The 19,353-nt window shown below is 38.5% G+C and overlaps 1 protein-coding gene across 1 annotated transcript in view; it reads right to left on the reverse strand.

The window, feature by feature from the left end:
- Positions 1–14,727, reverse strand: part of LOC101359393 (solute carrier family 22 member 9-like) — a 95,875-nt gene extending 81,148 nt beyond the window's left edge. Inside the window, 6 exon segments of the mRNA XM_012557657.1 lie at positions 365–480; positions 2,148–2,271; positions 3,473–3,641; positions 3,742–3,896; positions 13,392–13,495; positions 14,326–14,727. Coding sequence (XP_012413111.1) covers positions 365–480; positions 2,148–2,271; positions 3,473–3,641; positions 3,742–3,896; positions 13,392–13,495; positions 14,326–14,727 — 1,070 coding nt within the window.
- Positions 14,728–19,353: the final 4,626 nt, after the last annotated feature.

Genomic DNA, 19,353 nt, shown 5'->3' on the forward strand with positions numbered 1-19,353 from the left:
GGCTGAGTTCTTTATCTCTTCATTTGATGTTCTAGGGTTTCAGGATTGTTGATTCTCTGTTTGGCTTAGTTTTTCGGATCTTTGTTGTGGAGGGACAGCGTGGTGCTTCTGCCTAGACTGCCATCTTGCCGGAGTCCCGCCTGCAGCTAGTTTTTTGAGATAAGAAATGGATTCAAGAGTTCAGCATCAGTTAATTAGTGGTTACCAGGGACGGGCAAGAGGTAATGGTGATGGTTGAACAACATGATGAATATAATTAACGTCACTGAATTGTACATGTGAAGAATATTGAAATGACAAACTTTTGTTACATGTATATTTATCACAATTAAAAAACATTTCAGCCTTACCATATGGAGCTTACCTCACAAAGGACAAGTAGCAGATTCTTACACGCATTTTGGGTGTCCAGAACAAGTCAGAAACTGATGTTTGGATTTGGGCTGCATCCAATTCTTCCTGCTTGGTGGATCTCACAAACTTCAACAACAAAAACAACAAAAATCATTTATGAGATGCCAATAAAACACCAGGTATAGTGGTGAGTACTATATGCTGAGATAGACATGTTTCCTATCCTCAATGCATTTCTGTTTAATAGGAAACACAGGTCTTAAATAATCCATCTCACATGTGGACAGATACAAAAGGAGTAAGTCTATGAGAGCAGCTCCACTTAAGAGGAAGACTCTTCTTGGTATTAAAATCCTACTTAAATAAGTATGAGTTCCCATGCCAGCCCATGTCTTCATTTAATCAGGACTCTCAGGCGCTTATCCTTGAGTAATGACATCTCTTCTGGGGATACCTTGATTCTTTTTTTTTTTTTGTCACCTTCAGTGTATTCTTAATTTTTAGAACCACTGGGTAGTCCTTTATTTTAAGGTTCTTCTATAAGGTATCTAAAGAGGCCTGGTGACACAGTGGTTAAGTGCTTGGCGGCTTACCGAAAGGTAAGCAGTTCAAATTCACCAGTCGCTCCGTGGAAGAAAGATGTGGCAATCTGCTTCCATAAAGATTACAGACTTGGAAACCCTATGGGACAGTTCTACTCTGTCCAATAGGGTTGCTATGAGTCAGAATTGACTTGACGGCAATGGGATAAGGCATCTATTCTCTTCCAGGGCTGACATTGGGCTCCTATCAGTTGTTCCTCTGTCTTCACTGGTACACCCGAATGATGCCTGAAATACCTCTCTCCTCCTTTTTACCAGCTAACTCTTAATCCTTTCCTGGACCAGTAAACCTATAGGGGATGCTTCCTCTGTGTTCACCAGAGAACTCTGTGTACTTCTTGTCAGAGCACATATTCTGTATTATAATGGTCTCTTAATTTGTCTGTGTCTTACAGTAAAATGCAATTTTCCTAAGGGCAGGGACTCTGAATTATTGCTGTATTGATATCCAACACCAGTCTGAAGTAATGTAGATGAACAAGTATTTTTAAATAGATGAGTGAGAGTGAATGAATTAGGCACATCAGGATCTGGCTTCCGTGTGTAAGGTGGGAAACTTAGAAAAAGAAGGATGTCTAGGAGATTTTTGCCCTCATATACACTCTTGGTATGCTCTGTTGAGGGGAATATAAACCCTGTAAGAAAATAGATTTTTCTCTGGTTTACTGCCATATCTACAGTGTTTAAAATAGTACCTAACTTGCAATTTGTGTTCAATAAATATTTATTAAATGAAATGAATAAATAAACGTACAAATTCATGGAAGTACAAATCTTATTACTTTTATGCAGTCTTCTCCATCACCAATTGCCCTTCCTTTTAATGGCTTTCTTATTTCCCCTAAAAAGGTACTTAGGTTAGTGAAATTGCAAGAAATTAATGTGTTTCTGTTACTCCCCCCTACATATCTAGGGTAATAGCAATACCAATTTATGCAAACTACTCAGTGTACTTCAGATGCCAGTAAATTGCAATATCTATGTCCAAATCCTTGACAAAAGACATGACACATTTTTCAATGCTCCTGCTCCTTCAATAGTGACACCCATGGGGAACCAGGACAGTAATCTAAGAAGACTCCATTCACAGAACCCAGTTCTGGCCGGTATTCACCCCAGGGAGCCAGATTAATGTGTTTGTCAAGTCACATCTTCATTTCATCCCAGAAACCAGATCCCTTTCCAGATTACTGTCAAGTTTCAGGTCTCTCCAATATTCTTTTTTCCGTTTATGTGTGCAACTCTTTTGAGTTGCTTTAAGCCCTCATTCAAATTATTGGTGATAATCAGCCACCGAGCAGACTCCACCAGCCACCTGATCAAAGAAGAGAACACAGATGCAATGAAGTCTTCCCTCCTTTTTGCCACATAACATTTTACCTGAGATGCATTTTCCCTTTATTCTACTAAAACCAATGCTTGAGTTTCACTCTGGAATAGAAACTCATGCTCTCATTAGGCAAAACAAAACATAGGCAGTATATGGGGTATGGTTGGTAATGCAGGCTGTGCAGTCAGAGTTAGATTGCCCTACCTCTTACCCAAAGATGCATTTATCATGAAACTCATGGAGCTGGATCGCATAATTTGCATTCTCCTTCCAAAGCCCTAGCAAATTTGTACAAGTAATTTGTAATCTTTTTCTTAAAGAAAGCCTCCAAATTAGGTACACTTCAGCCATACAAATTGCAACTTGAGTCCTACCAGCTGTGTTGAAAACTTGCTACATTAGCAGGTTATTTAACCTGTGTCTGCTTCAGATTCACCACGTAGAAAATGGGGAAAGTAGTTCTATCTACCTTGTAGGGTTGTTATAAGGATAAAATGGAATAATGGATGAGCCTGATATGGATTACATCCTTCACTCTTGCTGAACTCATTTCACTGTATTAAATCTGTAATCATGTCTTTGTAGTAGAGTCATTCCTAACTACATCTGCATTTTCCATTGGAATTGTCTTCTTAAGGAGAGGAAGGTAGTTGCCCATCATTAAGTGTTCGCTAAAGTAATTAAAGGGAAGAGAGAATGATAAACAAATGGTGTAAATAATCCAGTCTCCCTGTGAAGCCTTAATATTGGAGAAAACATGTTCCTCTTCTTTCAAATAGTTATGGAGATAATTTTCTCCTTACCTTTTATCCAACCTCATCCAGAAAGACTAAAAGAACTCAAAACATCTCCATCAATGCTTTCCAAAGTTAAATAACTAATATAACACATTTGTTTTATGAATTACCCCAGTCTATGGTGTTTTCTGTTAAGAAAAATAACAATTATAATTCTGTGTTGACTATAAAGGCAAAGAGTTAACAACCATGACTAGTGAAAATCCACAGCCCCACAGGTAGAGGGTCACTCTACTCCTTCTTTTGTTTCTCCAGTGGCACAGCGGGTCCAGATAGGGGGCCATGGCTCAGGACCAACCCAGGGACCAAACAAACCCAACTGTCCTGATTCTCATGCCTGTTCTTATCACAGCTTCCATTAAGGCAAAGCAGGTGGAGATAATCCATACCCGGAGAACACAAAAAAGACAGATAAGGGTATAGACACAGTTAATTGCAGTGTGCGCCAGTCTGGAATGGCAAAAGCTAGTCCTGCCAGGAGTATCTGTCCGATACTGAAGGCACTGAATAACAGTGACATCTCCATGGCTTGGAACTGGAGTACTGTCCACTCTGACACTGGAAGAAAGCACAGGCATGATATTAATTTCAGACATAGGGCAATTTCAAGGCCAATTCAAGGCATGGAGGTAATGAAATGTCCAAATTATTGACTTACTAAGAATAAAAATGTTTGACAAGATAGTTGTGGCGGACAATCCTGCCAAGAAGCGTAGTGAGCAGTAAATGAGGAAGGTGGGAACAAAGGCTGTACAAGTCCCAAAGACAGTGAGCTGGAGGAAACAACATCTCAACATCAACTTATGCCCAAACCTAAAAAAATATCAAACACAAGATTATTTGGGAATAAAAATAATTTGTGGTAAACTTGATAAAAAGATGACTACCCGGAGTTAGCCAAACTTCAAGATTAAGGGCATAGTCCTTCAGATTGCCAAGTCTACCCAAGACTTCTGACACCATCTGCAAGGATCTAGAACTCAACTACATAGTTAGAATGTTCAACCTAAAAGCAAGAAGAGTCCATAGAAGACCATGATCACTCCTTTTTTTTTTTTTTCTGTAGGTTTTTTTTTAAAAAATGTTATTATTGTAGTTTAGATGAAGGTTTACAGAACAAACTAGCTTCTCACTAAACAATTAGTATACATATTGTTTTGTGACAATATGTCAATACCCTCCCCTTTTTGACCTCGGATTCCCTATTACCAGCTTTCCTGTCTCTCCTGTCTTCTAGTCTTTGCCCCTGGGCAGGTGTGCCCCTGTAGTCTTGTTTTGTTGTGTGGGCCTGTCTAATCTTTGGCTGAAGGGTGAACCTCAGGAGTGACGTCATTACTGAGCTAAAAGGGTGTCTGGGGGCCATACTCTTGGGGTTTCTCCAGTCTTTGTCAGGCCACTAAGTCTGGTCTTTTTCTGAGACCACCATCACTTCTGACAACAAATTCAAACTCAGGAGGATTTCCAAAAACCACCTTCAAGTTCAATAATTTGCTAGAAGAACCCATAGAATCCACCAAAACTCATCATAATCACAGTTACAGTTATTACAGGAAAAGGATACAAATTAGAACCAGCCAAAGGAAGAGACCCATAGGGCAGAGTCTTAGAGGGTTCCAAATATGAAGCTGTGCTTGTCCTCAGGGACATGGTACTGTCTCAGCATTAACATGTGACAATATGCATGGAGTATTGGCACTATGTATTGGCACTATGTGTCTGTCAGTTTGTTGTACAGTAGTGGCTTACATGTTGCTGTGATACTGGAAACTTTGTCACTGGTATTTCAAATACAGCAGGGTCACCTTTGGTGGAAAAGTATCAGCTGAGCTTCCAGATTAAGACAGATTAGGAAGAAGGATCTGGAAGTCTACTTCTGAAAAAATTGGCCAGCAAAAACCTTATGAATAGTAGTAGAACATTGTCTAATATTGTGCAGGAAGATAAGCCCCTCAGGTTGGAAGTCACTCAAAAGACAACTGGGGAAGAGCTGCCTCCTCAAAGTAGAGTTGACCTTAATGATGTGGATGGAATCAAGCTTTCAGGACCTTCATTTGCTGATGTGGCACGACTCAAAGTGAGAAGCAGCAGCTGCAAACATCCATTAATACTGGAAATGTGGAATATACAAAGTACGAATCTAGGAAAATTGAAAATTGTCAAAAATGAAATGGAACACATAAACATCAATATCCTAGGCAACAGTGAGCTGAAACGGACTGATATTGGCCATTTTGAATCAGAAAATCATATGGGCTACTATGCTAGGAATGACAAATTGAAAAGCAAGGGCGTCGAATTCATCTTCAAAAAGAACATTGCAAGATTTATCCTGAAGTACAATGTTGTCAGTGATAGGATAATATCCATATACCTACAAGGAAGACCAGTTAATACAACTATTATTCAAATTTACACACCAACCACTAAGGCCAAAGATGAAAAAATTGAGGATTTTTAACAACTTCTGCAGTCTGAAATTGACCAAACATGCAGTAAAGATGCATTCTTAATTACTGGTGATTGGAATGCAAAAGATGGAAACAAAGAAAAAGGCTTGGTAGTTGGAAAATATAGTCTTGGTGATAGAAACGATGCTGGAGATTGCATGATAGAATTTTGCAAGGCCAATGACTTCTTCATTGCAAATATCTTTTGAACAACCTAAATGCTGACTATACACGTGGACCTTGCCAGACGGAATACACAGGAATCAAATCAACTACATCTGTGGAAAGAGGCAATGGAAAAGCTCAATGTCATCAGTCAGAAAAAGGCCAGGGGCTGACTTCAGAACAGACCATCACTTGCTGATATGCAAGTTGAAGTTGAAGGAAATTAGAACAAGTCCACAAAAGCCAAAGTACTACCTGGAGTATATACCACCTGAGTTTGGAGACTATCTCAAGAATAGATTTGATGAATTGAATGCCACCAATTGAAGACCAGATGAATTGTGGCAATACATCAAGGACTTATACATGAAGAAAGCAAGATGTCATTAAAAAGACAGGAAAGAAAGAAAAGACCAAAACAGATGTCAGAAGAGACTCTGAAAGTTGCTCTTGAATGTAGAGTAGCGAAAGTGAAATGGAAGAAATAATGAAGTAAAAGAGCTGAACAGAAGATTTCAAAGGATGACTCGAAAAGACAAAGTAAAACATTACAATGAAATGTGCAAAGATCTGGAGATAGAAAACCAAAAGGGAAGAATATGCTCAGCATTTCTCAAGCCGAAAGAACTGAAGAGAAAGTTCAAGCCTTGAGTTGCAATGTTTGAAGGATTCTACAGGGAAAATATTACATGATGCAGGAAGTATCAAAAGAAGATGGAAGAAATACACAGAGTTACTGTACCAAAAAGAATTGGTCAACATTCGACCATTTCAGGAGGTAGCATATAATCAGGAACTGATGGTACTGAAGGAAGAAGTCCAAGCTGCACTGAAGGCATTGGTGAAAAACAAGGCTACAGGAACTTATGGAATATCATTTGAGATGTTTTAACAAACATGCAGTGCCAGAGGTGCTCATTAGTCTATGCCAAAAAATTTGGAAGACAGCTACCTGGCCAACCGACTGGAAGAGATCCATATCGGTACCCATTCCAAAGAAAGGAGATCCAACAGAGTGTGGAAATTATTGAACTATATCATTAATATCATGCACAAGTTAAATTTTGCTGAAGATCATTCAAAAGTGGTTGCAGCAGAACATTGACAGAGAACTGCCAGAAATTCAAGCTGGATTCAGAAGAGGACGTGGAACAAGAATTATTATTGCTGGCGTCGGATGTATCCTGGCTGAAAGCAGAGAATACCAGAAAGATATTTACCTGTGTTTTATTGATTATGCAAAGGAATTCATCTCCATGGATCATAACAAATTATGGATAATATTGCAAAGAATGGGAATTCCAGAACACTTAATTGTGCTCATATGAAACCTGTACTTAGACCAAGAGGCAGTCACTCAAACAGACCAAGGGGATACTGCGTGGTATAAAGTCAGGAAAGGTGTGCATCAGGGTTCTATCCTGTCACTGTACTTATTCAATCTGTATGCTGAACAAATAATCCGAGAAGCTGGACTACATGAGGAAGAATGTGACATCAGGATTGGAGGAAGATTCATTAACAACCTTTGATATTCAGATGACACAACTTCGCTTGATAGAAGTAAAAAGGGTTGAAGCACTTAACTGATGAAGATCAAAGACCACAGCCTTCAGTGTGGATTACACCTCAACATAAAGGTAACAAAAATCCTTACAACTGGACCAATAAGCACCATCATGATAGACAGAGAAAAGATTGAAGTAGTCAAGGATTTCATTTTACTCGGATCCTCAATCAATGCCCATGGAAGCAGCAGTCAGGAAATCAAAAGACGCATTGCATTGGGCAAATCTGCTGCACAAGACCTCTTGAAAGTGTTGAAAAGCAAAGATGTCACCTTGAAGACTAAGGTGCACCTGACCCAAGCTGTGATCCTTTCAATTGTCTCATATGCATGTGAAAGTTCGACAATGAATAAGGAAGACTGAAGTAGAATTGAGGCCTTTGAATTATGGTGTTGGCAAAGAGTATTGAATGGACTACCAGAGGAATGAACATCTGTCTTGGAGGAAGTACAGCCAGAATGCTCTTCAGAAGCTAGGATGCTGAGACTTCATCTTACATACTTTGGACATGTTATCAGGAGGAATCAGTCCTAGGACATCATGCTTGGTAGAGTAGAGGGTCAGCGAAAAAGAGGAAGACCCTTAATGAGATGGATTGACACAGTGGCTGCAACAATGGGCTCAAGAATAACAAGGATTTAAGGATGGCGTAGGACTGGACAACATTTCATTCTGTTGTATATAGAATCATTATGAGTTGGAACTGACTTGACAGGACCTAACAACAACACCATTGCTAAAAAATGCAAACCATCATCTGAGCCTTCAGTGAGTCATAATCTTTTTCTGGTGGAGGGTCTTGCTTTGATGTTGATGGCTGCTGACTGATCAGGGTGGTGGTTGCTGAAGGTTGGGGTGGCTGTGGCAATTTTTTGAAACAAGACAGCAATGAGATTTGCTGCATCAATAAAATCTTCCTTTCACAAATCATTTCTCTGTAGCATGCAATGCAGTTTGATAGCATTTTACCCACTGTAGAACTTCTTTCAAAATTGGAGTCAATCATCTCAAATCCTGCCACAGCTTTATCAACTAAGTTTATGTAATATTCTAAATCCTTTGTTGTCACTTCAACAATGTTCACAGCATCTTCACCAGGAGTAGATTCCATCTCGAGAAACCACTTTGCTCACCCGTAAGAAGCAACTCCTCCTCCATTAAAGTTTTATCATGAGATTGCAGCAATTCAGTCATATCTTCAGGCTCACTTCTAGTTCTCTTGCTATTTCCATCATATCTGCAGTTACTTACTCCACTAAAGTCTTGAACGTCTCTAAGTCATCCATGAGGGTTGAAGTCAATTTCTTTTAAACTCCTGTTAATGTTGACATTTTGACCTCCTCCCATGAATCACGAATGTTCTTAATGGCGTCGAGAATGGTGAATTCTTCATTAAGGTTTTCGATTTACTTTGCCCAGATCCATCAGAGGAATCACTATCTATGGAAGCCTTGAGAAATGTATTTCTTAAATAATAAGACTTGAAAGTCAGAATTACTGCTTGATCCATGGGCTGCAGAATGGATGTTGTGCTGTTGTTTTTAGGTGCTGTTGAGTTGATTCTGACTCATAGTGACCCCATGTACAACAGAATGAAACACTGCCCAGTCCTGTGCCATCCTTACGATTGAGTCCATTGTTGCAACCACTGTATCAGTCCATCTCATTAAGGGTCTTCCTCTTTTTCACTGACTTCCACTTTACCAAGTGTGATGTCCTTCTTTGGGGACTGGTCCCTCCTGAAAACATGTCCAAAATATGTGAGATAATGTCTTGCTATCCTAGCTTCTAAGGAGCATTCTGGTTGTACTTCTTCCAAGAAGAAGTTGTGTTAGCAGGCATGAAAACAACATTAATCTCTTTGTACATGTCCAGGTGCATTGTCAATGAGCAGTAATATTTTGAAAGGAATCTTTTGTTCTGAGCAGTAGGTCTTAAAATATTCAGTAAACCATGTTGTAAACAGATGTGCTGTCAACCAAGCTTTGTTGTTCCACTTACAGAGCACAGGTAGAGTACATTTAGCATAATTCTTAAGGGCCCTAGGATTTTCAGAATGGTAAATGAGCATCGGCTTCAACTTAAAGTCACCAGCTGCATTAGCCCCTAACAAAAGAGTCATCCTGTCCTTTGCGGCTTTGAAGCTAGGCATTGGCTTCTCCTCTCTAGCTATGAAAGTCCTAGATGGCTTCTTCTTCTCATAGAAGGCTGTTTTGTTTACATTGAAAGTTTGTTGTTTAGCGCAGCCACCTTCATCAATTATCTTAGCTAGATCTTCCACATCAGCATTTACTGCTTCACCTTGCACTTTTATGTTCTGGAGACAGCTTCTTTCCTTAAACCTCGTGAACCAATCTCTGCTAGCTTCAAACTTTTCTTCTGCAGCTTCCTCACCTCTCTCAGCCTTTATAGAATTGGAGAGAGTTAGGACCTTGCTTTGGATTAGGTATGGGATTAAGGGAATGTTGTGGCTGGTATGGTCTTCTATCAAGACCACTAAAACTTTCTCCATATCAGCAGTAAGGCTGTTTTGTTTTCTTATCATTCGTGTGTTCACTGGAGTAGCACTTTTAATTTCCTTCAAGAACTTTTCCTTTGCATTCACAGCTTGGCTGTTTGGCACAAGAGGCCTAGCCTACAGCCTGTCTTGGCTTTCGACACGTCTTCCTCACTAAGCTCAATCATTTCTAGCTTTTGATTTAAAGTGAGAGACATGTGACTCTTCCTTTCACTGGAACACTTAGAGGCCATTCTAGGGTTATTAACTGGCCTAATTTCAATAGTGTTGTGTCTCAGGGAAGAGGGAGGCCTGAAGAGAGGAAAGGAGATGGGGGAATGGCCGTGAGTGGAGCAGTCAGGACACACACAACATTTATCGATTAAGTTTGCCGTCTTATATGGGCGGGGTTTGTGGTGCCCCAAAACAATTACACTAGTAACAGCAAAGATCACTGATCACAGATAACCATAACAGATATAATAATAATGAAAAAGTTTGAAATATTTCGAGAATTACCAAAATGTGACACAGAGACACAAAGTGAGCATACGCTGTTGGAAAAATGGTGCTGATAGACTTGCTTGATGTCGGGTAGCCAAAAACCTTCAATTTGTAACAAACCCAATATCTGTGAAGAGCAATAAAGAGAAATGCAATAAAATGAGGTAGGCCTGTACTGAAACGGTGGGAAGGCACAGATGGGTCCAAAGGGAGTGATAAATAAAATTTGGGTGGATTTGAAATCTGAAAAAGAAAGAAATCAAAGCTGGGAAGCTGAAATAACTGGGTGAGAGAATGCCGGCCCCAGTCATAAGAATGTATAAGAGACAATCATACGGTGAGGTATTCTTTAGGCATCACTTGGTATCACTGACCTCTATCTACATTTCTTCTCTAAGTGGTCCTTTCCCGTCTCATAGCTTTAAGAACTGTTTGAATTCGAATAAACGTCAAGTTTATGTCCCCAGGCTTGACCTCTCTCTTTACCTTCATATCTGTATATCCAACTATCTACCTGACAGTTCCATATGCGTGTCAGTAAGGACCTCCATCTCAGCAATTCCAAAACTGACATCTTGGTCTTCTCCACCAAATCTGCTTCTACCCTAGTGTTCTTCCATCTTGTACAGTGGCATCAGCATTTACCTTTTTGTTCAAGCCAAGCCCTGTATTCCTGGATTTATCTATTTATCTCACTAGCAATTCCCCAATATTAAAAAAAAAGAATTCTACCTCTAAAAAATTTCCAAAATCCAAATACATCTTATCATTTGTATAGATACCTCATTAATTTACACTCCCAGCATCTTTCCTCTGGACTGTTCAATAGCCTCCTAAATGGCTCTGCTACCACTCAATAGAGAAATAAGTATGACCTTTAAAGGTTCATGAGATAAAAATCCCATTAAAAAGACAAAAAGCTGGGAAATGTAGTGAGAGTAACTTAGGTGGGGCAACACTAGATAGGGAGTCATGGAAAAGGTCTTTGATGACATGCATGTGAACCTGAGTTATTAGGAGGCATGGACTGAGAAAGGATCAGGGAAAAGAGTATTAGGGACAGAAGCAAATGCAAATGCTCTGGAGTGGGAACTGACTTGAGGACTAGCAGGGAATAAGAGGGGGGTAGTAGGAGATAAGAAAGCAGTGAAGTGCGGCTAGATCTAGAGTCTGGAAGAACATAGTAAGAAACTTGAGCTTTATTCTAGGTGTAATGGAATACCATGCGGGTGTCATTAGCGTCCTGGCAAAAGAAAGAGGAAGTTAAAACTTGACAAAGCACAGATCAGCTCAGTATATGAAAAAACCGTGTAATATCAGCAACAGTTAAATATACAGCCTCAAAAGTTTTCTAACAGAAACCAGGAGATCATTTGTCAGCAACGTAGCGTAGGAGGTTCCTTCACTGGATAGGGGTTGAACTTGATAACTGCTGAAGCTCCTCTCCTAATTTAAGATCTAATAGGGTCACTTTACAAATCCAAGTCATGGGAGGATTGAAATCAATCTTCTCATAACTGATATCCTGGCCACCATTATTACCTCCCACTCATTCGTCTTCCTAACCCAACTGCTGCATCCCCCTCATTGTGATCTCTTTCTCTCTTATGAAAGGTTTTATTGAAGTTTAACACACATAAAGAAAGATGCTCACATCAAAAGTGTGAAATTATATTAATTTTTGCAAAGTGAATTAAACCATTTAACAAGTCCCCAGATAAAAAATAGAACATAACACAGGAAGTGCATCTTTGCCTCCTCCTAGCCACTGTTTCCACCAAAGATAACCATCATCATGTCTTTTAACACCACAAATTCAACTGCTTTTGATCTTTACAAAAAATGGAATCATGCAATATGTAATTATTGTGTCAGACATTTCTCCCTTACTATAATGCTTCTGAGATTCTTCACTGTTGTGACATGTAACAATAATTTGCTTTTTCTCATTGCTGAATACAAATGTATTATATGAATATACCACCATTTATTTATGTCATTTATTGTTGATGAGCATTAAGGTTATTTTTACTTGGAAGCTATTATGAATAGTTGCATGATCTTTTAAAAACGGATGAATTTCAAAATCCTAATTGTAATTCTAATTATCCACTCTCATCTCTTACAACTTCCCTTAGTCTTATCCGTGCTTCATCAAAACTTCTTTATCTGTAATTTTTCATTAAACTGCCATGTTACTTGAATAAGTACTATAGAAACTTGCGTCTGAAGACTGGGCAAAATAAATTCTCTGACCCAAAAATCTGTATAATATTTTACTGTGTAAGTCCAGAGGTCACAATTTTCAAGAAGACTACTAGATGACATTGAACTGGGGAACATTCAGGGCATTTGAATATTCAGGGCATCATGAGGGTACTCTTAGCACCCTCATGGGCAACATGCTTGGGAGAGAGCAATGACTGATTGCTTGCTCAAGAAGGAGCTCTTCCAGGAAATGAGAAGCCCCATATGTTTCATCCTCCAAGACATGTCAACTTATGCACTTACCATTATTACAAAAACTGCTTATTAAAGCCATTTCATCAGTATCAGCTTCCAGGTTACAGTTGTAATTTCTTACCATACCATCAGTGCCACATTGCTTCAGATCCTAAATATTTTAGAATGATGACTACGCATCACATACATTGTAGCTATTGAAATTATAACAAGTCTGAAGGTATTCTTAATCATTTAGCTTATAGGGCCTGGATGGTTCAGAACATGGTCAAGGTCAAAAACCTTGTTTCACAAATTTGCGCTTTCAAACATGCAGTACTTTCTGCCTTAAAACCCCTTTCTCCTCCTGCAACGAACTTACCTTACTCTAAACCTCATGTCCTGGAATCTACCCTGAAGATCCTTTCCTGAAATTTCTTTGAGCCTGATTTATATGTCCTTTATTTCTCCTGCTTCACACAGCACGCTGAATAGATTTATCATACCAAACTATAATTTCCGGTTTGTATATCAAGCACTCTTGTTAGATTGCAGCTCTTTGGAGGCAGAGGTTAGCACCTAGTACAGTGAAAAACACATGGTTAGAGTGCAACAAAGATTTCTTAAATGAACAGTGAATGTATCAATTGATAAACAACCCAGAGGAAATGGAAGTGACACTCACCTGTCTGAGAGATGACCATATATGAGTTTTCCCAACAATGATCCAGCCATGAATAGGAAGTGAGCCACTGATTTTAATGACTGAGATTCACAAACCAGGTCCCACTGGAAGGGAAGGAAAGCAGCAAAGCAGAGCTTAAGACGAGATTAGAACCTTTTAGTGGAAACTGACCACCAACTCCAAAACATGAATACAAGGTCCTCTGTTATGTGGGCCTTGACTGCTTATAGAGTTTCATCTCTACGTACTCTCCTCTGGCATCCTACACTCTAAATTTACTGGATTGATTTCATTCCTTCAAATGCAGCTAGTTGTCTCCCACTCATAACCTTCCAATAAACTATCCACACGTCTAGATATCTCTATCCATTCTCCTTAGACTCCCACTACATTTATTGCATTATCTTGTATACATCCTTAATATCCTATCCTAAATATGACTTTCTCTAGGAAACCTTCCCTGACTTTGTAGTTAACATCAGGAATCTGCCTTGGTCTTCATTTCTAATCCTTGATCACACACTGAATTACCCAAGGAGCTTTAAAAAATTCTGATGTCTAGATCCTATGCCCAAAGCTTTTGATTTAATTGATCTTGGGAGTGTGGTTTGGGCATCAGCTTGAGAATCACTAAGCGAGGATAGCATTTGCCACATAGCATTTCAATTACTTTTTTAAAAAATAGTATGTCTTTCTCACTAGAATAAAACGTATACGACGGCAGGGTTCATGTTTATATGTTCAATTCATTACCCTCAATACCAATGTAACTGCCTGGCATAAAGTAAATAAGTGATTAATGTCTGCTAAAGGAAGGAAGAAAGAGCTAACTACAGTACCCACCTAGAGAATAAATGTTTGACACACAATCATTCTTCGTCTTAACTCCAACCACCCATTTATATAAGCAGAAAATACAAATGGGACCTCTTACCTCTGTCACAATAGTGAAGTGGAAGGTACTTCGATCATGCATCCAGCCACCCACACAGGGCTCCGTGTTTAGCTCACTCATGATGGGGAAGGTCCCATTCAAATGAAGGAGCTGTCACTGGGGATGGAGGAAACGAAGACATTTCTCTGGTCTCAGGTTTGAGTCCAGTGGGACGGAGATTCTCAAGAGGGCATCAGGGCTGATGATCACAGCATCATTAGCAGAGACAGTGTCATTGTCGAGGATGTGGACCCAGCAGCAGTGATCAGGGATGGTGGCAGTGAAATTTTCCAATAGATTATGAGGATACAGTATCACCATGGAGACAAGAAGGAAAACCGTCTGAAGAATCTGAAATCTCCCCAGGCTTCCAACATGATCCAGGAGCTCCTCAAAGACCATTAAGGCTGAGTGAGTAGATCCTCCCAAAAGAGGTACAATGACTTTATGGAGATAAGCTCAAAGGGAAAAAGTGTTCACTGTCACTAAGTCAGTGTTGATCTTGATACTGGGCCTCACCTCACCACTATAACTGGGCAATAGAAGGAGTTTTCCCAAGTCCTTTTGGTATCAGGCAGGCAGAAAGTTTCAATAAAGTCACAGATATAACCACCTGGCAAAGAAACTTCCAAATGTACAAAATTAAATCTGCTTAGAGGCTTCTGAGAAGTCAACAGTGAACTTTCAGGCGGACCTACTCTCCACACAAACTAAAATACATCTACTCAATGATCTGCCATTCTCTTCAGAAAAGGAAAGTTTAGAGACTCAAATGTGAACTGCTTCATGATTTTCTAGTGTAAAGAACAGAGAGCAGGGCTTGTATTCGTTAGGACTAAATTTGGTTAAAAGAGTTCATGAAAACTATCCTGAGTTAAATTGAAGCAAAGTGGAATGTTGAGCGTAAACATTGACTTTTAGTAAGTTAATGTTTACCAGGACTTATGGGGATTTAAGTTTCTTGAAATGAAGAAATAGGAGTACTGGGCAGGGAGAGAGGATATGGAAAATTCGTGTAAGAGATTATTTCCCTGGATTTATTGATTCATTCAAATGGCATTTTTGAGTGTCTTTCCAATGCTACTGCTATAAAAAAGCAATGTGTAAACGAAGATCTCCAAAATGTTCAATAAGTAACATCATGATAAATGAAGAAAAGATTGAAGTTGTCAAGGATTTCATATTACCTGGATCCACAATCAACACCCATAGAAGCAGGAGTCAAGAAATCAAAAGACAGATTATATTGGACAAATCTGCTGCAAAAGACCTCTTTAAAGTGTTAAAAAGCAAATATATCACCTTGAAGACTAAGGTACGCCTGACCCAAGCCATGATGTTTTCAGTTGCATCATATGCATGTGAAAGCTGGACAATGAATAAGGAAGAACAAAGAATAACTGACACCTTTGAATTGTGGCGTTGTCGAAGAGTACTAAATATACCACAGAATGCCAAAAGAACAAACAAATTTGTCTTGGAAGAAGTGCGACCAGGACGCTCCTTAGAAGTAACGAATGTGAGACTCTGTCTCACATACTTTAGACATGTTAAATCAGGAGGAATCAGTCCCTGGAGAAGCATCAGCGAAAAAGAGGAAGACCCTTAATGAGATGTATTGACACAGTGGCTGCAACAATGGGCTCAAGCATAACAATGATTGTAGGATGGCGCAGGACAGAGAGAGCAGTGTTTCATTCTGTTGTATGTAGGGTTGCTATGATTTGAACTTGAAGGCACCTAACAGCAACAAACAACAACAACAGGTCTCTTTTAGTTTCTTGAAGTAGGGTTTTTCACTTTTCTTTTTATGTGATTTTTACTTCTCTGGTTAGATTTATTTCTACGTACTTTATCTCCTTGGGGGCTATTGTAAATGGTGCTGGTTTGCTGATTTCCTTTTTGAAGTTCTCTTTGTTGATGTCAAGGAATCCAAATGATTTTTGTATGTTAATCTATCGTGCTGCTTTGTTGAAATCTTCTATGCTTTTTAGTAGCTTTATTGTGGATTCTTTGGGGTTTTCTGTGTGTAAGATCATATCTTTTGTGATTAGGGATAATTTTACCTCTTCCTTACCAATTTGGATGCCTTTTACTTCTTTTTCTTGCCTTATTGCTCTAGCTGGGACTTCCAGCACGATGTTGAATAAGAGTTTTCATAAAGGGCATCTTCGTCTGGTTCCCTTCTCAGGGGGATGCTTTGAGAATGATGCTGGCTGTTGAGAATGCTGCTGGATGTTGGGTTTGTATAAATGTCCTTTATTATGCTGAGGAGTTTCTCTTCTATTCCTACCTTGCTGAGAGTTTCTATCAGGAATTGGTGTTGAACTTTGTCAAATATCTTTTCTGCGTTGATCGAGATAATCATGTGATTCTTTTGTTTTGTTTATGTGGTGGATTACATTCATTTTCTAATGTTGAACCATCCCTGCATACCTGGTAAAAATCCCACTTGGTCATGATGTATTATTTTTATTTTTTGATATGCTGTTGAATTCTATTGGCAAGAATTTTGTTGAGAATTTTCGTGTTTATGTTCATGAGGGACATTGGTCTGTTGTTTCCTTTTTTTGTAGTGTCTTTGCCTGGTATCAGGTTTATGCTGGTTTCATAGAATGAATTCAGGAATATTTGTTAATCTTCTATACTCTGAAACAGTTTAAGTAGTATTGATGTGAGCTCTTCTCTGAAAGATAGGTAGAATTCTCCCTTGAAACTGTCTGGGCTATGTCTTTTTTTTGTTGAGAGTTTTTTTTTTTTTTTAATTACCTCTTCAATCTCTTCTTTTTTATCATTCTGTTTAGTTTTTCTACCTCAGTTTGTGTTAGAGTAGGTAGGTAGCGTGTTTTTAGAAATTTATTCCATTTTCTCTAGGTTTTCAAATTTGTTGGAGTTCAATTTTTCGTAGTATTTTATTGTGATCCTTTTTATTTCAGTTGGGTCTGTTGTGATATCATGTGTCTCATTTCTTATTCAGGTTATTGGCTCCTCTCCTGTCTTTTCTTTTGTCAGTGTGGCCAGTGGTTTGTCAATTTTGTTTATCTTTTCAAAGAACAAACTTTTGCTCTTGTTGATTCTTTCTATTGTTTTTCTGCTCTCTATTTCATTTTTTTCTGTTCTAATCTATATTATTTCCTTTCTTCCGGTGCTGTGGGCTTCTTTTGCTGCTCTCTTTCTATGTGTTCAAGTTGTTGGGTTAATGTTTTGATTTTGACCCTTTCTTCTTTTCTGACGTATGCAGTTATTGCTATAAATTGACCTCTAAGCACTGCTTTTGCTGAGTCCCAAAGGTTTTGGTAAGATGTGTTTTCATTCTCATTTGATTCTATGGATTTTTTCATTCCATCCTTGATTTCTTCTATCACTCAGTAGTTTTTAAGCAAGGTGCAGTTCAGTTTTTATGTATTTGATTTTTTCCTTGCTATTTCTGTTATTGATTTCTACTTTTATGACATTATGATCAGAGAAGATGCTTTATATTATTTTGGTGTTTTGGATTTTGTTGAGGCTTGTTTGTGGCCTAAAATGTGGTCTATTCTGGAGAAAGTTCCACGTGCATTGGAAAAGACTGTATACTTTGCTGCTGTTGGGTAGAGTTTTCTGTGTATGTCTATGAGGTTGAGTTGGTTGATTATGGCATTAGATCTTCTGTATCTTTCTTCAGTTTCTTTCTAGATGTTCTCTACTTTGCTGAAAGTGGTGTGTTGAAGTCTGCTACTATTACTGTGGAGTTATTTCTCTTTTCAATGCTGTTAGAGTTTGTTTTATGTATTTCGAAGCTCTGTCATTGGGTGTGTATATATTTATTATGGTTGTGTCCTCCTGGTGTATTGACCCTTAATCATTATATAGTGTCCTTCCTTATCCTTTATGGTGGATTTTGCTATAAAGTCTATTTTATCAGAGATTCATATTGCCACTTCTGCTCTTTTTTGGTTATTGTTTGCTTGATATATATTTTTTCCATACTTTGAATTTTAGTTTGTTTATGTGTTTGTGTCTAAGGTGTGTCTCTTGTAGACAGCATATAGATGGACTGTGTTTTTTTTTTTTTAAATCCATTCTGCCACTCTCTATCTCTTTCCTGGAGCATTTAGGCCATTTGCATTCACTGTAATTAGTGATAGGTATAAGTTTACTGCTGTCATTTTGTTGTATTATTATTTTTTGTGTGGTGTTGATGGCTTGTTTTGCTTAATTTTCTATGCTGAGTTCTTTTTGTTTATGTATTTTCTTTTCATCTCTTTGATTATTGTTGATTTTGTGTTTGCTGAGTATGTTTTTCTTTTGATGGGTAGGTTTGTTAGCTTCCTTTGTGGTTGTCTTGAAATTTATCTTTATTTTTCTAAGGTTAAACCAGTTTTTTATTTCTTGATATTGCCTTGACTTCCTCCCTGTATGGAAGTTCTATGAGTACACTGTTATTCTTTCTTTTTTGATTTGACGTTGTCATGGTCTACATATTGATGTCTTCGGTTCTCTATTTTCAGTCTTTTAGTTTAGCTTTGTTTTTGTGAATTCCCTATCTGGGTTGGTATCTAGTTGATCTGTCCTGTATCCTAGTCTTGGATTGTTGTCAGATGTTGTTGGTTCTCTAACTGGAGGACTCACTTTAATATTTATTGTAATTTTGGTCTGGTATTTACAAATTCCCTTAATTTGTGTTTATGTGGAAATGACCTCATTTCACCACCTTATTTGAGAGACAGTTTAGCTGGATATATAATTCTTGGTTGGCAATTTTTTTCCCTCCATTCCATTGCCTTCTTGCCTGCATGGTTTCTGCTAAGTAATCGGTGCTTAGTCTTATTGGTTCTCTCTTGTAGGTGGCTTTTCATTTATCTGTATTCACTCTCAGGATTCTTTCTTTCTCCTTGGTTTTGGCAAATTTGATGATGATGTGTATTGGTGACTTTCTTTTGGGGCCTATCCTGCATGGGGTTCATTGAGCTTTTTGGATAAATATCTTCTCATCTTTCATGATATTAGGGAAGTTTACGGCCAGCAAATCTTCAACAATTCTGTGTT

Source organism: Trichechus manatus, unplaced genomic scaffold, assembly GCF_000243295.1.
Source record: "Trichechus manatus latirostris isolate Lorelei unplaced genomic scaffold, TriManLat1.0 scaffold00113, whole genome shotgun sequence".
NCBI lineage: Eukaryota > Metazoa > Chordata > Mammalia > Sirenia > Trichechidae > Trichechus > Trichechus manatus.